Source organism: Chelonia mydas, chromosome 4 (genome assembly GCF_015237465.2).
Source record: "Chelonia mydas isolate rCheMyd1 chromosome 4, rCheMyd1.pri.v2, whole genome shotgun sequence".
Classification (NCBI taxonomy): Eukaryota; Metazoa; Chordata; order Testudines; family Cheloniidae; genus Chelonia; species Chelonia mydas.
The window spans coordinates 124,832,485-124,855,455 of record NC_057852.1 but is presented as its reverse complement, the minus strand read 5'-3'; the positions used below and the strand labels follow the sequence as shown (position 1 = coordinate 124,855,455).

General features: G+C 42.3%; 1 protein-coding gene and 1 long non-coding RNA gene across 25 annotated transcripts in view; both read right to left on the bottom strand.

The window, feature by feature from the left end:
• The window catches only part of LOC119566146, a 161,672-nt gene extending 150,869 nt beyond the window's left edge, over positions 1–10,803 (bottom strand). For 9 of the 10 annotated variants that reach the window (XR_006290232.1, XR_006290227.1, XR_006290225.1 and 6 more), the window contains exons 1-2: positions 7,484–10,803; positions 6,040–6,087 (exon numbers count right to left, since the gene is read on the bottom strand). This is a non-coding gene — a long non-coding RNA (uncharacterized LOC119566146). The remainder of the gene's footprint in view (positions 1–6,039; positions 6,088–7,483) is intronic. The other variant, XR_006290229.1, reaches the window with a different exon arrangement.
• Positions 10,804–12,260: 1,457 nt separating this feature from the next.
• Positions 12,261–22,971, bottom strand: part of FAM53A (family with sequence similarity 53 member A) — a 100,217-nt gene continuing 89,506 nt past the window's right edge. For all 15 annotated transcript variants that reach the window (XM_043544830.1, XM_037898244.2, XM_043544832.1 and 12 more), the window contains one exon: positions 12,261–13,476. In XM_043544830.1, the coding sequence (XP_043400765.1) occupies positions 13,135–13,476 (342 nt within the window). In that variant the 3' untranslated portion in view covers positions 12,261–13,134. The remainder of the gene's footprint in view (positions 13,477–22,971) is intronic.

Below are 22,971 nucleotides of genomic sequence, written 5' to 3'. Positions count from 1 at the left end.
GATTAACTGTAGTACAGAACCGATCTCTTAAATCAGCCTTGTACCAGATGACTGGGCGATAATTACTGTAACACTGATTTTTTTTAAAAAAGGGTCCAGAGGTGATCTGGTAATTACAGGCTGGTAAACCTAACTTCACTATCAGGCAAATCGGCTGAAACTATAGTAAAGAAGAGAATTATCAGACACATAGATGAACAGGATATGTTTGGGAAGAGTCAACACGGCTTTTGTAAAGGGAAATCGTGCCTCACCCATCTATGAGAATTCTTTGAGGGTGTCAACAAGTATGTGAACAAGGGGGATACAGTGTACTTAGACTTTAGGACAGCCTTTGACAAGGTCCCACCCCAAAGGCTTTTAAGCAAAGTAAGCAGTCATGAGATAAGAGGGAAGTTCCTCTCAGAGATCAGTAATTAGCTAAAGGATAGGAAACAAAGAGTAAGAATTAATGAAAAAAGAAAAGGAGGACTTGTGGCACCTTAGAGACTAACCAATTTATTTGAGCATAAGCTTTCGTGAGCTACAGCTCACTTGCATCCGATGAAGTGAGCTGTAGCTCACGAAAGCTTATGCTCAAATAAATTGGTTAGTCTCTAAGGTGCCACAAGTACTCCTTTTCTTTTTGCGAATACAGATTAACACGGCTGCTACTCTGAAACTTAAGAATTAATGGTGAATTTTCACAATGGAGAGAGGTAAATAGTGGGATCCCTCAAGGATCTGTACTAGGACCAGTCCTATTCAACATATTCATAAATGATCTGGAAAAGGCGGTGAACAGTGAGGTCGCAAAATTTGCAGACAATACAAAATTACTCAAAGTCCAAAGCTGATTGTGAGGAGTTACAAAGGGATCTCACAAAACTGGGTGACTGAGCAACAAAATGGCAGATGAAATTCAATGTTGATCAATGCAAAGTCAGGCACACTGGAAAACATAATCCCAACTATACATACAACATGATGGGGTCTAAATTAGCTGTTACCACTCATGAAAGATCTTGGAGTCACTGTGGATAGTTCTCTGAAAACTCAATGTGCAGCCGCAGTCACAAAAGCTAACAATGTTAGGAACCATTAGGAAAGGGACAGATAATAAGATAGAAAGCATCATAAAGCCACTTTATAATTCCATGGTACACCCACACCTAGTTCTGGTTGCCCCATCTCAAAAAAAGATATGTTGAAGTTGGGAAACGAACTGAGAATGGCAAGAAAATGTCTAAGGGTATGGAACAGCTTCCATATGAGGAGAGATTAAAAAGACTGGGACTGTTCATCTTAGAAAAGAAAGGACTAAGGGGGGATATGATAGAGGTCTATAAAATCATGAGTGGTGTGGGGAAAAAAGTGTTATTTACCCCTTCACATGACACAACCACCAGGGGTCACCCAATGAAATTAATAGGCAGCAGTTTTAAAACTAACATAAGGAAGTACTTCTTCATACAACGCATGGTCAACCTGTGGAACTCCTTGCCAGGACATGTTGTGAAGGCCAAGACTATAACAGGATTCAAAAAAGAACTAGATAAGTTCATGGAGGATAGGTCCATCAATGGCTATTAATCAGGATGGACAGGGACACAAGCCCATGCTCTGGGCATCCCTAAACCTCTGACTGCCAGAAGCTAGGACTGGATGACAGGGAATGGATTACTTGATAATTGTTCTGTTCTGTTCATTCCCTCTGAAGCATCTGACCACTGTCTGAAGACAGGATACCAGGCTAGATGGACCATTGATCTGACCCAGTGTGGCCATTCTTTTGTTCTGTTGATAGCACAGGGATAGGGGACACCAAACTGCAAAGTTCCCACATAGCTTTGCTCCAATCTACAACCCTGACCTCATTCCTTATTGCATCACCCTGTGCCCCTTTTATTCCTCCAGTGATACCCACCTTGAAGCACCTGGCTTCTCCTATAACCCAGCTCCCTGTGACTATATTTAGTGTCGCATACAGCACCTAAAAGGCTGTGGACACCTATCAAATATTAAAAATGGGGAGCGTGGAGGAAGGAGATGAACAAATTTAATGGAGGGCAAGCAAAAGAGGCCTATAGCACATCCATGACCAACCATATTTATTTGAAATGGTTTTAGAAAGTGATCACTTAGGGGCCTCAGGATGTATTGAAAAACCTCTTCCATAGAAACTTAAACGTACGAAGTGCCCAGGATCTGTATTGCTGGACAGGAGAGCAGGGTCCTCATTCTCGTATGGGGCATGTTTGCAGAGCTTGCATTCTTAACACCAGGTAGTCAAGAAGGAAATGCCTTGCAGGTACATGCCTGAGCACTGACATCCTTCTCCAGAGAATTCTGGAGCCACACTCATGGGCTCTTAAAGGTGATTGGCAAAGAATTTTTTTCAACACTAGACTTGTACCTCCTTTAGTTTCTTTCTCATGTTTACAAAAGGCCTGAAAGGAAGGTGTGCGTGTGTGTTAATACAGTTTCTTTCTGTCTTTTTCTGACAAAGGGGACTGACAAAGGGCGCTATTCGCAGACGCAGCATACCCTCTTCCTGAATTTGCCACCCAATTGTCTGGCCCAAACTAAAAAACATCTACACTTTTATATTTCAACCAGGCAGCACCCAAATCCAGAACATAAATCAAAAATCGGGGGACAGAGACACACACAGCGTAGTGAAAGTAGCTTAAACTGGCAGAGGATGAAACAATGGTGCAATGTGCGTCCATTAATTGTGCACTCAACTTGCGTTCTGACCGTTTGTACCAACACCGTGATTCTTTTGGTTGTGGATTATTTTTCTCGACACAGTGAAAGGATTTTCTGACAACAAACATTTTTGAGGAGCGTGGAGGTGATGCAACATTTTTGCTTTAAACAGTTTACAAACTTTGTGTTTACAGCATGGGGTGGGCTGATGGTAAGTTAAGGCAAATGGCAAGCCCCATCCAGAGACATCTATCATACAGTTTGCAGCTCTACAAGTAGCATTGCTAATAAGGAGTCTGAAGTTACAAAGCACAGCTTAATATTTCAGTTGGTAGCCCAGCTGGCTTCCTGTCTCACCACACATTTGCATAATTATCATTGGGGGAAAGAGAAGAGTGGGGAACTGAGCAGCCTCCTAATGGAACAGCTGGCCATTCTGAAAATGGATTATATAATTCTATTGTCCTGATGTCTGGCTTGCTTAGTTTGCATATTAAAGATTTCCCCACCCAGGCTTATAGTTTGCTATAGAGCAGCAGTGCCACTCGCATCTCTCACATTTAAGGCTGTCTTAAGCCATTCAGTTTGCTCTTGACACTCGCTATACAAACTCCTGGGTTGTGAAAAACAACAACAAATCAATCAGGGTAGAGACCTTAACCTTATGGAGATTAAAAGGAATGTGTGAAAGTTCAGCTTGATATTATCATTTGCAAATTAATTTAAGAACAGGCATCATGATGAATATTGAAACGTGTCACAATCTGGCATCATACAAAATCAGAGTGAAAAGACCCATTCCTTTCCCCTCTGGCTGTGTGTATTGTTACAGCCTAGACTACAGGTTTTTATAGTTAATGTGTGAAATAAATACAAGCCTGGAGGAGTTTAAGGTCTAGATAACTGCAAACGATTTTGTGTATGTGTACAAATCAGATCACGCCCACAAATCTTTCCCCCATAAAGTTAAAATCACTTTCCTTCCCCCAAGAGTAACAATTCATTTTTTAAGAAAAGAGTTTTTTTTTTATTTTGCTGAGTATTAAGGACAGAACCTCATGATCACCCCAGTCACAGCCAGATTTGCACAAGGTGAACCTTATCGATAGTTATTTTTCATGTGTGCAAGAACTTCAAGGTGTCACCTTATGTTTGCAGTAGCTCCCACAATGTACTAGGTGCTTTCCATTCTAACAAAAGAGAGCATACAGGGGATTTACTCCCATTAGAATTTCTCTCTATCTCTGTTGCTTTCTTCACAGGCTGTCTGTATTCCCTTCTGCCTCCCCTTCCTCGTTTGCCCTAAACAGACTGCAAATTCAATGACATTTGAACTCATGGATTTGTTATTAGACTTAGCAAGTTTGTCAATTCCATTACCCATCATACTAGGCAATGAAGGTAGCGCTACCTATAGGTAAGGTTACCCACCACTTTCCATTATAAGACCTTCTTTTCAGTTGCTTATAATTTTGCCAGACAAATCATTCAGGCTGTAATTTTCTAATGCCGATTGTTTGCTTCTGGCTGATTCCCCCCTGCCTCCCACCCACCTGTTGTAAAGGAAATTTTTGGCTCATATAATTCAATCATCTCTCAAAATGCAGTTCAGGAAAAAATACATTGTTTTATCCATGTTAAACAAAAAATCTCTTACAACCATTTTAGCTGAGAAGTTTTAGCATCTGCATGCTTTACAGCAGGTACTTGCCCTGGGGTCAGATATGTGCCTTTTGTTGTCCCTGTGAAATCACATCTAAATTTGCCCATTTTTTAAGACTCTGAAAAAAATCTCAGTTTACACTTGCTCAGCAGAGACTTTTGAGAGTTTGGCAAGCTAAATTCTCTGAAGACTCCATCTGCACTGGGCAGGCTACAGGCCCCCGTCACAGCTTCAAGGTGCCAACCAGATTACAAATACACCATGCCCACAGAGCAACTAAGCATGTTCCCGAACGGGGCAGGATTTTCTCTTCAATTGCTGGATGCTCTTAGGGAGCATTGTGGCCTGGAAGAGGAGGGAGCAGCCTGCCTGGAATTTAGAGGAGTGAGGAACATGTGGGGGTGGGAGAGGCAGGGGAGATAGACAGAGGGGAGCAGAAAGTTCGGGTGGGGGAGAATGGGAATTAGCAGCCAGAGGGGATAGCAGCAAGGGAGGGTACAGAGGCAGAAGGGCCTGTAACCACTATCGGGCATGCCCTTACAGGACCTGCCGCTGAACCCATTATTCCTGAGTCTAAACATTCCATATTGTCTACCAAACAGTTGTGAATGCCACTGTCAAAGTCTCTTGTTCCCTTTCTCGTAGAAGATAACAGCTTACAACTGCTACTAGTTACTTCATTAGCTGAAGTGATAGAGGACTGTACTGTGGATCTAAAGGCCCCGACCCTGCTGCTTCTACTGAGTGTGTGTGTGTGGGGGGGGGGGGGGCGGTTCAATTTGTTCCATATAACAAAAATTGAAAAAACAAAAATGTTTTTAATGTAGAAAATTACATTTAAAATTGCACTAAAAGAACATTAAGGTTGCAAAGTCATGTACTTAGAAGTTAAGAAATGCCAGATGTATGTGCAATCTAAATTGAGCCCCCTTGTGCATATGCATTATGATATAGTAATTACAAGATCACATTTTAATCACATACTGTATTTTTCAATGAGACCCCCTGCCACACACGGTGCCTGGGATAGACCTGCTCTGGGGATGAATTAGGGCTGTGCAATTAATAAGGTTGTTGTCTGCAGTATCTCTGCCTCGTTTCAAGCAAAAGCTGGAAGGTGGATGGTGAATGAAGCAGGGACCTGGGGAACTGCAGAAAGAGAAAGGATGCTTGTCATTAAGGCTGCTGAACGACATCCTGGAAAACTGGATTCTACCCCTGCCTCTGCCACAGAGTTCCTTTGTCAGACTGGGCATGTCACTTACACCCCATCTCCACAGGTAATCAGTGTATGCCTTATCTTCTGATTTGCAGAAGTACTGAGCACTTGCAACTGTGGTCATTGGGAGCTGTGATCTGAACATATAAAGTGCTGTAAAATGTTAAGTACTCTGAAAAAAATCAAGCCCCAGGCTTCTTAAATTGGGCGCCTAAAATAGCAGATGCTGTGGACAATTTTGTCTCGATTCCCCATGGGTAAAATGGTAATAATACCCCCTCTCGTCTCATGGGTGCTGTGAAGATGAATTCATTTATGCTTGTAAAGAACTAAGATACTATGATGGGGCACCATAGATTAATTTCCTCATGGGCTTTTCTATCTGCATGCATTTGAATCGTCTGCTGTAAGTAATGTATGGGGCCCCATGCTGAAAGAAGATAAAAAAGAAATATTGCATAGTTACCCATTCAGTGAGCACGCTCCATCCTTTGCACTGAATGAGGCAGGGGTCCTGGGGAAAAAATAGTATAAGATTATGTAACTAAAGACTGTGTCCAAATGAATTTGCCCAACGGGAACAACTCTTGCATGGTTAATCTTAAATCTGGCATTTCTTAACTTTTGAATGCTTCACTTTGCAACTTTACAGTTCCTTTAACATAATTTGAGAGGTTATATAGACTGCTACAAACACGCGCACATACATGTCACACCACATTTGTATTTGTATAGATTATCCTTATTAAATGAAATATTCTAAAAAAAATATAATAAAAGAATCACTCGTTTGGGAAATGTTAAACTTGATTGTAAGAGTATATAGGTCTATGCCAATTGTTTAAAGTAGCTTGACAGATTTTTTTTTTTTTTTTAAATAATTTCAATCGATACTATCTATGTTTATTTTGATCAATTTAAATTTTCACAAGTGCACAAAATTATGGGCTTTAAGCAGGTTTTGTTAGATTATTTTACCCATTTGAATTTCGCAGTTGTGTGAATTATGAGCAGGAAGGTCGTAATATTTATTTAACAGCAGCAGACATTGAGACTCAGAAAGTTAAAGCTTTGTAAGCGTTAAAACACAAATGATCAAAATCCCATCGTCAACCGAAATGCACTTTTTCATCAATGTGCGTTTATGGGGAAATCGAAGTTTACCAATGTTTTCTGAAAAAAAATTAATTCTTCCAAGCCTATTTATAACCCGTAAACACTACATTATGTTTTACCATTTCCTATACAATTTTAGCACTTTCAGAGAGACCACGCTAACCAGATGAACCTAGCTAGTAAAGACAGTAAGAGATGCACTTAGGGGCTAAAATGACTTGTGTCAAAACCCACTTGAAAAATGTGTCAGAACAGGCTATTGGACTATCGTATAAATGCTCCTTTGACAGTTCATTTTCAGTTTGCACTGTTGCAGCATTGTTGGTCCCAGGATATTAGGGAGAGGTGGTGGATGAGATAATATCTTTTATTGGACCAACTTCTATTGGTGAAAGAGAAACTTTCGAGCTACAAAGCTCTTCTTCAGGTCATTTTCAGTGCATTTTTGGTCCATCAGCTACACACCTGCTATTCAGCTAAAATATGTTGAAAGCCCAATGATGCTACCAAGCAGACGACCTAGAGGCAGATTTTCAACTGGTGTAAGTTGTCATAGGTCCATTCAATGGAGCTGTGACAATTTACACCAGCTGAGGATCTGACCCTGGAAAATAGAGAGGCCTTTGGGTTCTCACTCTTCAGTCAGTGCAGCTTTGGTACATCACAGTGGTAACTTTAGGGTCTGATGGGGGTTGAGTGACTGTCGCATGGGGCAGTTTAGGAAGTTATAATCACCAGAGGATGAAAAGGCTTTCGACTAGCAAAGTGCAGTTCTCTCCTGGGTCTCCTCTTACCTTACTGGGTGCTCCTTCAAGGTCTCATTCAGGAGCTGCTCCTCTTCTGCATTTTCCTGCTTCTCTTTTTCTTTCTCTCACTCACGCTCATACACTCCCTCTCCCTCCTGTGGCAATCTTAGCTGCCATGAGTAGAGAAACCAAAAATATCACATGAAGAGATTGTAAGGTTGGGATTGTTTACCTTAGAAAGGAGACTAACATTGGTATATAAAATACAAATGGTCTAAAGAAGGTAGATCAAAAGCTTCTGTTCCCTGGGTCTCAAAACACAAGGGCAAGGAGACATTCGAGGGAACTAAAAAATGGACAACTCAAAACTCAAGGAAGCACTTGTTCACACAAAGTGTACCTCACTGACACGTGATGTTGCCGAGGCCAAGAACTCAGCAAGATTCAAAGAGGGATCAGGCAGAGACCCATTTCCTGGCTATGCCCGTAGAGAACACAGTTGCTGTTGGTATCTGGCTTTGATAACTAATGGCATAGATAGCAAATGTTTGCTGCTGTTAACCAAAGAGTTCGTATTCAGTGCCAGAAATGCGTATCCACCGACCATTTAACTGCAGTATTGCCAACCCCAAAGGTTCAAAAATCGTGTCAGACCCTTAAAAATCATGACATTGGCTCCCAAATCTTGAGGTTTTTCCTGATTAAATATATATATAGTGTTTGTCTGGATTTTTGAACTCCCCCTGCCACACCACACCTCAGCGTCAGAGACAATTAGTGCTGCTGAATCCCTCAAATTTATTAAGGTGATTTTGGCCACCACTGCAGGAGCTCTCACCACCACATCTGCCCATCTCCTTGCTCAGCAATTAATTCCGCATGCCTCTGCCCCCCCCACCATCTGCCACCTCCCAATCCCCCATCAGTTCTGTCTCCCCAGCTCCCACTGGACCAAGTCCAAAGGCATAAGGAATATAGACGTCCAAACTATCTTCCACTCTAGACTGCAAAGGGAGAGACTGTACAATCTCTAGATTGGAAAGGCTATGGTCCCAAAGTGCACTCCTGGGAACCTGCTACCCATGCCCCTGACTTGGTTTCATTAAGACAAACCAGGCCTGGTGCCAAACCAGAGGAAAGGTGCCCCTGACGGGGGTGTAATTTAAGAAGCTGCAGGACTAGAACCCAGGTCTGTGCAGCTTGGGGCAGTGAATGCTCCCAACATTGCCAGTGGAAGGCCACATGTAGCCACATCAAAGGAGCCCTGTGGAGATTGGGTGTTACTTCCCGCAATGCCTAAAGTGGCCAGAGTGACAGCACCCTGCAGCCTCGGATGAGCCCACCGCTTACTATTTAACCCTGGAAGATGCTGCAGAAAATCATCTGGGCAACCACATAAGACTTCTGGCTTGCTGTGGCTCCAGACCTCACCTTGTTTTGCTCTGATCCCAGACTGACTTCAACCCTGACTCCCAACTCCAGCCTGGTGACTACTGAAATTCGATCTCTGACCCTGACCCTGGGCTACTGATTTTGGCTCCTGCAACTACCCAGATTCCTGCTCGCCAGCCACTGCCTAGGGGCTGCCCCTTATCTCCGCGACACCAGCCCAGCAGTAACCACACTGTCTTGACTAAACCTACTTTTATAATAAGTGCTCACAAGTTCAATGTGGTTTACAGCAGTGGTGGTTTAAGATAAAAATGGGGTACACTGAACCTTTGGGGGGCAAAGGATTGGGAATTAGCCCAACTCAGGGGCTGGCTATCAAAGAGGAATGATTCAAAAGGACTCAGGGATTGGGGGGCATTAATTGTTAACCTACAAAGCAACGTAAGGGCTGGTATGTCCCAGAGGAGAGCGCTTTGTGGTTGAAAGGCTGGTGGTGTTAGAGAGCGGACACCCAGCCAGGCACAGGCAAGACTCTCACAGCTTGGAGACAGGAGGCAACTCACAGGCCTGGGTGCCCTGGTGCCTGGGTTTCCACTACCACCTCTCTAGCGATTACTACCCAGAAGTCTGGACCCTCCTTTTACTCTGCCCTCAAGTTGCAGGCAACATTATTCCCTAAACCTAAGGCTGCCCTTCTCAATGGTTTCCCAGAGCCATTTCTGTGGTGGCTATTGCTCTTGAGGCTCTCTTCTCTGGCTCCCCAGAGTACTTCTCTAACTTAGCTCCTGGCCTCCTCTGGCCCTTTCCTAGCTTCTTCCATCCAGGGTTCTTTCACTGGTTCTCTGGCAGAAAGGAACCACAGCCAATCTTTCATCTTATTCTGTTCCTACCAGCTCTTCCCCCTATAGAAGACAGGTGACTTCATATCTCCCCCAAAAGACCTGGGTCTCAGCCTGGGACCAAGCACAGCTGAGAGCTGAAATCTGAACCCTCTAAAGGGCATAACTCAACCTGTGACAGACTGCAGGTAGTTGGCATACAATGCTGTAGGACTTCCTTTTTGAAAACTCCCTGCTACACTTGTCCATTGTGGGTTATTAGGGACATTTCCCTGTTCACCTGGAAAACTTGAATGTAATACATAAATGTGGCAAGTTCATTGTTTAATAAGCTCTTTTGGGGCAGGTACTACAATTTTGTGCATTATACAATGGCAGAATCACTGTCTGAAGCGACCATAAAATTGCAGTAATTCCTTTAATTCCTAGCTCTCACATGGGATTATATTAGTATGTAGACCTAAAGTATACATGTTCCTCTTTCAACAGATTTCATTTCCCCAGGATTTTGCAATTTTTCTAGCACAGCTGTTCAACTCATTTTCTTGGTCACCCTCTAATAAAAACCCAAGCTGAAAAGTAGGTGGCTACTATGTTTATTTTTCCATGAAATTTGTTCTTTATCCAAGAGTGGCCCTAACTTCTTCCGTATTCTCCTAAATAAAGACTGTTTCGCACTTCGACAGCACTTCCTGCCCCCAGAGCTCTGCATGTTGCCTAGTCCTAGCACACCTGTGAGAGGGGAATTAAGGCTTGCTTGGGGGAAACTAAGGCACAGAGCATTGACTTGCTCAGACCACGGATTTGAGATTAGAAATCTGGAGTTCCTGGTGTACGGTCCTCTGCTTGGAGGAGGTCTTTCAAACTTTGTTTCTCTAATAAATGTAAGGTCTTTTTTTTACATCGATAATTTCCCTGCTGAGCCTCTCCCCTGAACTCCCTCTGTACCCATGCCTCAGAAGACATTTCTCCTTTTATTTTCACTTCTTTTAGGCTCTCCTCTTATTGGTTAAAGAGCCCCTGCTGCCACCACACCAATCTCCTTAAAACTATAAAACTTCAGGGAATGAGAAGTGTGTGTTAAAATGGAAACATTAGATTTTAGCTATTTCCCCATGTTTATCCACTCTCCCCCCCCCCCCCCCCCCCCCCCCCCCCCCCCCCCCCCCACCTGTTCCTCAGACGTTCTTGTCAACTGCTGGAAATGGCCCACCTTATCACTACAAAAGGTCCCAGCCCCCCGCTCTCCTGCTGGTAATAGCTCACCTTAAGTGATCACTCTGGTTACAGTGTGTATGGTAACACCCATTGTTTCATGTTCTCTGTGTATATAAATCTCCCCACTGTATTTTCCACTGAATGCATCCGATGAAGTGAGCTGTAGCTCATGAAAGCTTATGCTCAAATAAATGTGTTAGTCTCTAAGGTGCCACAAGTACTCCCTTTCTTTTTATTAGATTTTAAGTGATTCCAGCCATCCTACTGCCTGTGGCTATCACTCTGCATCATTAAGTTCATTCAAATTTACTTGCCTTTATTGCTCCATTTAAAAAAAATGGAGAACATGGTTGTACTGCAACCACTAGCACCTGATTTTCAACCAAGGCACTTCTGGGACCCTAACTGTGGCTTACTATTCCACTGGCGCATCCTCTACATTTCCAGGGAGATTGGATGCACTTAAGGCACTGTATCCTGGCACTTCAAAAAGAACAATTACTTTGGAGTAGCTGCGGTTCTTTGAAATGGTGTGCATGTGTGGATTCCTCCATCGTGTGCAGCACGCTTCATGGGCGCAAGATTTCACTGTCTTTGTACAACGATGTGCAAAAACAGGTCTTTCCTGTATACATTACAGCTTTCTAAACCTGTATTTGTTTTAATTTTTTTTTTTTTTTTTTTTACACTCCCACATTTGCTAGAGCAGCAAGGTTGTCATTTGGCATGCATTGTGTATACAAAGTGACTTTTCACTTCTTGATTACCCAGGCTTCTTTCATTTTGTATAGACAGACTAGACATCTCAGTGGGTTAGCTATTTGGAACCCAATCCTGTGGAGTGCTGTGGCACCCAATGACACACGGGATTAGGCTCTGTGTCAGTGTTCTTTCCCCCACCACATTCACTCATGTACTCATTTTCCCGTATACCACTAAGGCTGTTTAAAACAAGCTCTAGCAGAAGGGACTGAAATCTTCATTGAAATGCATTGGCACTGCTGCAGAAACCGCAGTGGATTCAGCTTTATTTAATCAGTCCTACACCATCCAGTCCCTGAACGATTCCACAACTAATTTCTACCTTCCCCAACTCCATCTAATTTAAGTGTCCCCAAACTAATCCTCCTTGTTTGTGGAAAATTCCTTCACTTTAACCACATTATTAATTGTGCTGTTGTAATGGTCAGCAACGATACAGTATTACATTTTAAAGAGTGGTGAAAAGACCACTTCATTACCCTATGAAACCCTGCAAAAATATTCTGGATAGATAAGAATCTAAAACTACTTCCCCCATGTTAAAGAGATGTCACGCTACAGTATCTGCCAAAGACGTCATAGATCAACCAATAAAATTCATAAACACATGCAAATGCAAAGCAAAATGTCATTTTATTTAATTCAAGGACTAGTTTCCTTCTAGTATTGCTGAAGGGATCACCTCCTGGGGAACTGATCATTACAAAGTCCCTGTTTAAAAGTTCAAGTGCTCTTGTACATTCTTCTGAACCACAGAAAACATAATAATGACCAAGAAGGTGGGCAGCTACTTGCACTTTTAACCCACCTAAATTAGCATTGCTTCTGGCTGGAAAACAATTCAAGTAGTAAAATCATGGAAAAATGTTAACCTTTAAGGTCACTACTACATTTTGATCAAAAAGTCTTGAATGTATGAAAAACCATTTGTACATGTTATGAAGTTTTATAACCACTCACTGTATAAGGAGACAGTTAAGTATTTTGGACCAGTTGTCAACCAGATACTTAAGTGTTCAGATCTCCAGATATCCAATCGTTTATTACCAGTTTAATTATGCAACTCACTTTTCACATTAAGCTCTTTAACAAATGGAACATATACCCACACCAGAATCACTGTAGACAGATTTAGTTTTATAGAATGCCCTTCTGAAAATTCATTTCAAAATAGAGATGCTTTCTCCCGAACTGTAAAAGCCATAAAAATGCAAAATATCTGTTAGGAAATTTGTAATCAAAGTTACTCCTTAATGTTCAAAATAACATTTAACCTCCAGCTGTCTTTTGCTGCTGTTCATATACTGATCAATAGACTATAAACAGGTAACAATGGTTCTTTTTTTTCCCCCACCTGAAACATTTCTTCTAACACAGGCCCAAGATAGGCAATACAGAGATTCAGGGACATGGATTATGCATTGCAAAGGTAATCCACTAATCATTTTAATTTAGAACAACTTTGATTCTAGTACACAACTTTGAGCCTCAGTTGTTTTCAATCTGCTCTAGATCCAAGTCCCCGCAGTCTAGCGGAAAGATGCCCTCTTCAGTGCTTTCACAATCACTTGTGTCCTCATCACTTTCACATACTGCAGCTGCTTTCTTATAATCCCTTACATTGAAGCCAACTTGGCATGGCCCATGATGCCTTACTTCATCCAGTTGCTCTTTCACTGGACTGGAACCAGGGGTGGTGATGTTCATAAAGTCATGTGAATCACATGGGGATGACACAATTGTCTTCATTTGTGTGTCGTCGTCATCGTCATCATCATCATCATCTTCTTCATAATCAAGGGAGCAAAGACTCTTTGAATTTTTTAAAGTCTGTAATTAAAAAAATATATATTAACCAAAAGCAATAGAAAAGACATACATCCTGCCCACCCCTTCAAATGTTTAGGGAAAGTGGTTAAGGAGAGAATTTACAGCAACTCTGCAAATGGGATCCATTTGGGAAATAAAGAAGTTATTTATTGTGCAGTAACTGCAGTTCTCAGATGTTTTGTTCACATGGATCTCACTTACGACTAGCTAGCAATTTCCAGCTTAACATGAGAGTCTGATGTCCTAGCTACAGCTAGCCAAATAAGGATTTCTGAACCACTGTTCCCAATTTGGCATCTGATCTAGTCACCAAATCCAGGACATGATGTTTGGTAAAGGTATGAGCTGAGCTCCAAGTGCAAATGACCCATACAGAAACATTTCTTAGACATGCTGAAGAGGTTGCCTGGCCTCTAGCTGAGTGGGCCCTGATGACTGAGGGAAGGCCATATCTACTCGTTACTAGAAGACTAACATACTGAGTGATCCATTTGAATCTCTGGGAAGGATGATCTGATCTTTTACAGCCTTCCTTAAATGTCACAAACAGGTTGATTTCCTGAATGGCTTTACCTAAATAATAAAGGCAGGCTCTGGAAGTATCTAAACTAAAGAACTTGGTTTATCCCAGGCTTAAGTGGTGCTTGGGGAAAGAGAATAAGAGGTTAATGATTTGGTTTAAGTAAAAATCAGCAGCACACTGCTCTCTCGCACAGAGAGTAGACACTGATTGTGTCCCTCAGTTAAAAGAGTAACTCCATCACATGAAAGGCCTGGCTTGAACCTGGAGGGGTTTAGTCTTGGCCTTAAGATGGAAAGGCACCTCATACCAAGTAGAAGAAAAAATACATTTTAAAGAAGGAGCAGCAAAGAAAGTTGTCAGTAAGCTAAGCAAAGTAACTGAATGATTCTAAATTGACTCGATGAAGGGTACTTCAGGGGATTGCACACAGGCTGCTGAGCTCGAGTGAAGCGAAAGGTGGTAGAAGCTGCTCTGCCCCATACACCCTCACGTAGGGGGAGGGATGCAGAACAGGTGAGGTGAGAAATGCGCACAGATATGCAGGGCACTGGTATGGCCCCAAAGGGCACTGGTGTCAAAAGGTTCTGATCTCCCATGCATGAGGCGCGCACACACACCATAAGCTGGATCCACATGGACAAAGACTAAGGACCCCTCTAAATTTTCAGTGTTTTTAGTTTAGCTTTCATTCTTTGTTAAAAACCCGGTTTTTAAAACACATCTATTCACTGATGAGTAATTATCAATATTACACAGTATATTATGCTAATTCCTCATTGAGAATTTTATACAATTTCTTTCTCACTGTACACACAATCATTATGTTACCAGTGTCTGGCACAGGATGCCTTTTAGAAAGAACTTTACATATTTAAAGAGCTTTACAGACATTTACTAACTAGCCCTCCCACCACCACTGAGGAAGGAAGGTAGATTTTCTTTCCCATTTTACAAGAAGGGAAAGAGGCACAGAGGGGAAGCGACTTGCCCAAGACCATATAAATCACTGAACTTGGGTGCTCCCCTCACATTCAACCCCCTGCTCACTACTCTAATTCATGTCACTTCCTAGATATGCATAACTTGAATCCAGCACATTCAGGGATTAAAGCACACCGGACCCTCGCTAGAAAACGGGATTTGGGATCCATGCACAGTACTGTGTTAACACGGGGACCGTGTTAAAATGAACCGCAATTAAAGTAACTAAATTTGGGATCCATGGCTGCGACCATGTTATATGCGAATTCGCGCTATACAGATGCACGTTCTAGCGAGGGTCCAGTGTATTCAATTGGGGGGGGGAGGGGGGAGAGAAGAATCAGATAATGTGTGAGATGTTAGAATGATTTTACAGCACAACTCGGATGAAAGTCAGTGGACTATAGTACTACTAAGATGAACATGCTTCACTGACTTTGTACTCTTATACAGGACCTCAGTGAGATTTTGCTGCACAGTAGAGACCACTGAAATTCTATTACTGTATCTCATGGCAACCTGCACCAAATCATATTGCTACCATGGAACAAATCTTCAAGAGTAGGCTTCTGATTGCTACCATTATTTGTACAGTGGGCTTGATTCATTTTTCTCTGGCTGGAGTAAGTCTGGCATAATTCTGCAGCAGTCAACAGCATTACGCTGGTTGAACAGCAATGTTATTAGAATTTGGAGGTGGAGTGCTCTCCGATACAAAAAGATTCTCTCTCCACATTGTTATACAGATTCACGGGTTTTAAAGCCAGAAGGGACCATTGTGATCTTTTAGGCTAACCTCTTGCATAAGACAGCTCATAGGAATGCCATGAATTAATTCCTGCTTCGAGTCCAATAGCTGTGGCTGAGCTAGAGCATCTCTTGGGAAAACATCCAATTTTTATTTAAAGATTTCCAGAGATGACGACGACGACTAGGCTCTTATCTAGGGCTTTTCATTGGTAGATTGAGAATAACTCTTGGTAAATTGCTCCAGTGGTTAATTACCATCACTGTTGCAAAGTTCTGCCTCTTATTTCTAGTATGAATTGGTCTAGCTTCAACTTCCAGCCCTCAGATCTTATCTTTGTCTGCGAGGCTGAAGAGCTCTCATCACATTTCTGTTCCTTATGTTGATACTTATAAGCAGATCATGTGTATTTTTACGTATCTGTATGAAATTTCTATGATCCACCTTCAGGTCCTTAATTGATCCATAGCAATCTATATACATACAGTTACTGAAAACAAACATTTTTATATCCTGTATATGAAGAGGGAATATGGGGGTTCATTTATATTGACACCTGATTTTAAAACAGCAAATTTCAATAATGCAATACAGCCGGGGTTCTCAATCTTTTCCTTTCTGAGGCCCCCCCAAACATGCTATAAAAACTCCACGGCCCACCCTGTGCCACAATAACTGGTTTTCTGCCTATAAAAGCCAGGGCCAGCGTTAGCTGGTAGCAAGCCGGGCAATTGCCTGAGGCCCCATGCCACAGGGGCCCCTGCGAAGCTACATTGCTATGGCTTCAGCCCCAGGTGGCGGGACTCAGGGCCCTGGATTCAGCTTTCTACCATGGGCCCCAGCAAATCTAATGCTGGCCCTGCTTGGCGGCTCCCCTGAAACCTGCTCGCAGCCCCCACAGGGGGCCGCGGGCTGAGAACTACTGCAATACAGCAAGGAAATGGGCGTTAAGGATACTTGAATCCTACTTGTAGCCTACTGCTTTGAAATGGTGAAAACATTTCCTGCTATCTGTCTCCAGACAGAGGGAAAAAAGTATTTTCTAGGTAGCCCTTTAAGTCTTATGGTAGATACTGGTTACTGCTCCTCTTCAAACAAAGAAACAAAAACTTATTTATGCTTTTGGAAAGGGATTTTTGAACCCCTGAATTATCCTCCAGTCAGCTTTATTCAAGTTCTACTACAGATAAATCAAAACTAAGCACAGTTGTCTTTCTAGGTTTGTGTACATAAAACAGAAAATTGCCGGTTAGCTATACTGCACTGAAACCACTTGAATGGGAACTTTTGGTTGGTTTCAACACAATAGCAAGTGCATTCAGCTAGTTCTTTGTTCACCCACTTGTCACAAACTTATACACCAAACTAAAAATAGGTGGATTTATTATCTCAAGCACAATCTCATTACTTTTCACAAAGCAAAAAAGGTAGACCCTGAAATGCATTCAAACCCCTCTAACTAAAGCTTTACATATTACACCAGTACAGTACCACACCTTTCAAGCACAATCATGCTCAGTGGGGAGTCAGTGAGTACTTGCTCAATGGTCCTCATTTTATAAAGGATGCTGGACTAACAAAACAAAAGAACCCACAGTTGGCAATGGATGGAACTCAATCAGCCAAAAGTATTCTTTTGTGTAAAGAAAGAAAAGAAGCTCAAAGAGAGTTTTAGAAGGAGTAGGGTTATAAAATGTCTGAATATTAAAACTCTGTGTAGGAAACAATGGAGGGAGAAGGAAATAAAAGAAAATATCCCTAGACCCTTGCTTTCAAACCAAATAAGCAAGTTAGGGCCACAGGAATTTGAAAGCAAGCTGATGTGTGCATGCACTTCTGAATCTCTGGTTCAGAAATTTCACAGGAAGTCACTATACACTTCTGAAGTTTTTTGTTTTAATAAGTGATTTCACTGGCACGTTTTGCTACATGACTTTACATAACACATTCAATTTAGCCATGTCCTTAGCGGTGTTTAAAAACCCACAGTGTATTACAGAAATGTGTTTGTTACAGTCCATTCTCCCTGAAAGGCTAAATATAGTTTTTCATAAATCCCACGTGTACTTAGTGTTGCCCCAGTTCTCACCACTATCTTGCAAGATGTTGTGCTTTTCTTAAAGCCCCTGCTCCTGGAGCACTGTTATTACATGAGAATCTCAACTTTCATTCTAAAAAAAAAAAAAGTAGCCGGTTTCTAGCTCTCACTGGAATGGAGGGAAGCTTGAAAACAAACTCTAAAGGCTCAAAAACTAGGAGGCAAATTAAAAGACTCCCCCTTGCTCTCCCCCAATTATTTTTTAATCTCATGGTATTTTGTGGCCTGATTTATGATTCTTGAATGCTTGGAATTGGCAATGCTGCTTTTTCCAAGCTATCCTCTCCTCTCTATGAAAGGCACCATTTTAACAAAATATTATAGAAATTACTGATACAGCACTTAGACAATATCATTGTGGCCCCAGGAAGCTCACAATTTAAGTTTAGCCATAAAGCCTACATAACACCCACCAGGCTTGTTGTGCTCAACTGCACAGATCTTGTCTTGTGAGGACTGCGGAAAAAGGTGTTCTTTGATTGTCAGCCTTTCCTTAAGAACAAACTTCCACAGGGAAGCAAACTGAATCCCACCACCTTTACATCAATATTTCCATCAAGCCACCACAGAAAGAATCCAGCATCTCTCTAAAAGTCAAGCTTGTGTCGGGAAAGTGTTCACCTTTCATGAAGTAGTTTATGCACCTAATTACAATGATGGTAATTACTAATGAATGCAACTGAGATGCCTATAAATTATCGTAAGCCACTTTTATCATACATTTCACATTACTACAAAACTTGTTCTTTAAAAAGTTTCCATTTAAAAATCAAGATCAGAGATATGCAAGCATTAGTAATTTATGTTGTGGTGGCACCCAGAGACCTCCACCATGCTGGAGCTCTGTACCAGTTTCTGTCTATTATGACAGACAAAACATAGTAGGCTGCAGTTCGTGCCCCAAAGTGTTTACAAAGATCTCTGAATTTTCCAGTGATTTCAAACATTTCAAGAAATATTTGATCCCATATCATCCCATCACTGCAGCTTTTACTTTATACACAGTAGAAGCAATTTTAGCTCACACCAAATAAAAGCAGATATACTAATTTAACAGCTACGCCACATCGAACAGAATGATCGTGCAAAAACCATATGCACACAGGTGGCCTGATTCTCCACTCTTACACCTGCATACTTATTGAAGCATATGAGGTTGCACTAACAGTTGAGAATAAGGACTTCGATGTTTGAGTCAAACAATGTCATTATCATCAGTGATGCACTCTCAAAATGGCTGGCACTGTGCAAAACAAATACAAGAGGCATTCTTGACCCTACAGTCTGGCAGAAAGGTGGAACCGTCCACAAAAAGTGCAGAAAACAAGGAGAGGAAAAAATACAAACAAGGTTATCCATTGCAGTGTTGAATGTTTGGAACCTACTAACATTTCTGTTAATTTAAAATTCTAAGAAAGTGATTTATAGCATCTGAAGATTCACTCCAGGCTCAAAACTTAAAATTAAAGACTCAGATGGAAATGCATTTTCTCAAGTTTAAAACTTATAAAAAACTGTTTGGGCATAAAACTGCCACTTTGATTTGTAAGAGAAAGTTACCATATATACTCGTTCATTAGCCCATTCATTTATAAGCCGACCCCCCAAGATGGATAGGTAAAAATAGTAAAAAACGGTATGACCCTTTCATAAGCCGACCCTATATTTCAGGGGTTGGCAAACTTTGGCTCCCGGCCCATCAGGGTAAGCTGCTGGCAGGTCGGGACGTTTTGTTTACCTGGAGCGTTCACAGGAACAGAGCCCCTCAGCTCCCTGTGGCCGCGGTTCGTGCCACTTCCCGCAGCTCCCATTGCCTGGGAACGGCGAACCGCGGACACAGGGAGCCGAGCGGCTCCATTCCTACAGACGCTCCAGGTAAACAAAATGACAATGTATTAGATATTCAATTCAATGATTTTATAGAGTTTAAAATCATCAAATTTTAGTGTAGACCCATTTATAAGCTGACCCCCGCTCTTTGATGCGTCACATTTTTACCAAAAATATTCAGCTTATGAATGAGTATATACGGTAGTTACTTATTAGTAACTTGAGGTTCTTCGAGATGTACGGTCCCTATCTGTATTCCACTGCGGTGACACATGCACTCTATCAGGAGATAGAAGGCAGGATAGACCAACCGCCTTTCCAGTTCCTTCACCACAAGTCAGAGAAGATCTGAAGCAGACGAGAAGGTGGGCAGGTATGGACCACACATCTCAAAGATCCTCCAGTTATTACCAGGTAAGTAACTTTCTCTTTTGCTTCAAGTACTGGTCCCTATCTGCATTTCACTGTGGATGACTGGACAAGCAGTACTCAAATAGGAGGAGGGTGCAAGGTCATAGATGGCAGAGCAGAACAAAGGACTGCTGTTCCAAAAGATGCACTGGCAGAGGAGTACTGTACCATGGCATAGTGTCTAGCAAATGTGTGGATTGAGTGCCACATAGCTGCCTTACAAATATCAAGTAGAGGCACCTCTTGAAGCAACACCATAGATGTTGCTTGCGCTCTTGTGGAAAGAGCTCTTATCCAATGAATATGGGAAGGTTAGACAGCTGATAGAGAAAAACAGAGCCTGAGATCAATTTCGAGATTCTTTGAGAGGATACAGGCTGACCTCTGACCCTTTCCATTATGGCAACAAATAATGTAGGGGATTTCCTGATTGTTTGTGTTCTCTGCAGGTAAAAGGCTAAAGGTTCACCAAATATTGAGAGAATGGAACCCTTTTTTTTTTTTTTTCTGAGCATGTGTGAGGTTTTGGGAAGAACACAGGTAAGTGAATAGACTGGTTCAGGTAAAAATCAGACTACTTTGGGGGTGAATTTAGGGTGTCAATGTAACAAAACTTTATGCTTATGGAATATAGTGTAAGGAGGATCTGCCATCAACGCTTCAAGCTCACCAACCCTGCTGGCTGAGATGGCTATCAGGAATGCGACCCTCTTGTATAGGAGAGAGGTGGAACAAGAAGTTAAATGTTCAAAAGGACGCTTAATTAGTATGGAGAGAACAAAGTTCAAGTCCCACTGAGGAGCACTCCCACTAACAATCAACTGCAAAGCGCCTGATGAGACAGTCTGCTAGCACATTTTGCTTTCCTGGGAAGTAGACAGCTGACAGTGTAATCTGGTTGCCAATGCACCAGTTCCACAGACTGACCTTTCTGCGCACAGGGGGACAGATCTCACTCCTGCCTGTTTGTTAATGTAGAAAATAGATCACGATGTTGTCGTCTGACATTTTTAGGGCATAGTGACCTTGAATGAACAAGAGAAAGGTTTCACAAGCCCTTCAAACTGCTTGTAGTTTGAGAACATTGATTGCATCCTCTACTCTCAAGGTGTCCAGGTGCCTTACGCTGTATGGTTGTCCAGGGCAGCTCCAAAACCCAACAGGCATGCGTTAATAATTATTGTTCTTTCTTGTGTGGAGGCGATGAAGGGAACGCTGACGCAAGCCTGATGGGGATTCTTCCACCATGACAGGGATATCGTACTACTTTGGTGGGAACAGTCACTATGGGGTTCGTGGACTGTTGGTTTGGCAAGTACACAGTTTGAAGCCACAATCATAAGCAATGAAGGTGGAGTCTTGCAAAAGATGTGACCTAACGGCATGAGGCCACATGGCCTAGGAGAGAAAGAGGTTTTGAAAGGCATTCTGGGGTTGGTTATGATCTGGTCCAGTGTAACATTCATAGACTGAAACCTGTCTCTCAGCAAGTAAGCCCTTGCCACGAAAGGTGTTGCTGGACATTTACAGTAGTGCTTGGGGGACAAACAGAAAAAGGATTAATAGATTCTGGATGCTCCTACAGCCTGGTCCGTGAGACTCTACTGGATCTGGAAGAGTTGCAAGATGACCCAATGCATGTGTCCCCACTCATACCTACCCTATGGCCTGGGTGCATTTGAATATAGGGAACCAGACTGGAACTCTTCGAACTGGAATAGTCCCCAGCTTGCCATGGGAAATAATCTAAAGGGACTGACAACAACATTTCTCCTTGCTACTATTCTGTCACCCAGAGAACCCGGGTACTGTTCCAGTCTGATTGTCTGACATCTTTCCAACTGCCATGTGAGACCTTTGTGATGGCCCACTGCATCGCAAGACTTGGAAACAGCAACAAGGAGCCAGGAAGGCCTGGCAACGAACAGACTTAGCAGCTGGCAAGTCAACAGAATCACCTTGGGACAACACTTCTTGACAGTGAATCAATGGTACCACCAACTAGGACCTTTGATTTGGTTTAGGAACGAGATGACGCTATTAGAAAGGCACACAATTGGCATGTGGTGATTAATAGAATCATTGCACAGGAGAGTCAGGACTCCCAATTTCCCCACTTTGAACTACAAAATTACTTACTTTGCGAAGTGGAGAAGAATTTCCAGACAGGTGAGATACATCACCAGTTTGGGATGCTGGAAACCACCATCTCTGGTATCTCATATGAAATGGCTGGGTTCAACCCCTACAGGACAAGGCAAAGGCCCTGAGAAAGACTCACTTCTTACCACCAAGAAGCAGGTGTGGGCTTTCCTGGGTCTAGCCACGTAGTGCCAAAGGTTCATGCCCCATTTCATGACACTTGCTGCACCACGGACAGACTTCAAGAAAGCCAATGCATCTCAAGCTGTCCAGGTTACACTGAGTTGTCCCAAGGCCTCTACCAAGATAAGGATAACCTCAGTCAACAGCCTGTGTGACAGTATTTGGACTTCTCACTCATGTTTATGTTACAAATGGATACTTCCACAGTTGGACCGGGAGCAATACTGTCAAAAAACATTCAGGGGGTGGAATATCCTATACTGTGTATAACCCTGAAGCTGCAGCCATAGGAGAGCAGATACTCCACCACCAAGAGCATGCTGGGCCATCAAATGGATTGTAGGGGCCTTACAATATTATCTTTTAGGGCTTCCTTTGATCTAGTAACAGACCATGCAGCCCTTAAATGGTTGCAAGTGAGGAAGGACACTAATACATTACTCAGTAGTATCTATCATTACAACCATATGTCTTTTGTGTATGGCACCGGCCAAGTTCACAGCTCTAGAATGTGGACTTCTTTTCCTGGGACTGATGTTTTGCAGAAGGGAAGAGATCAGAGTCCTGGGCCTGTTCTGC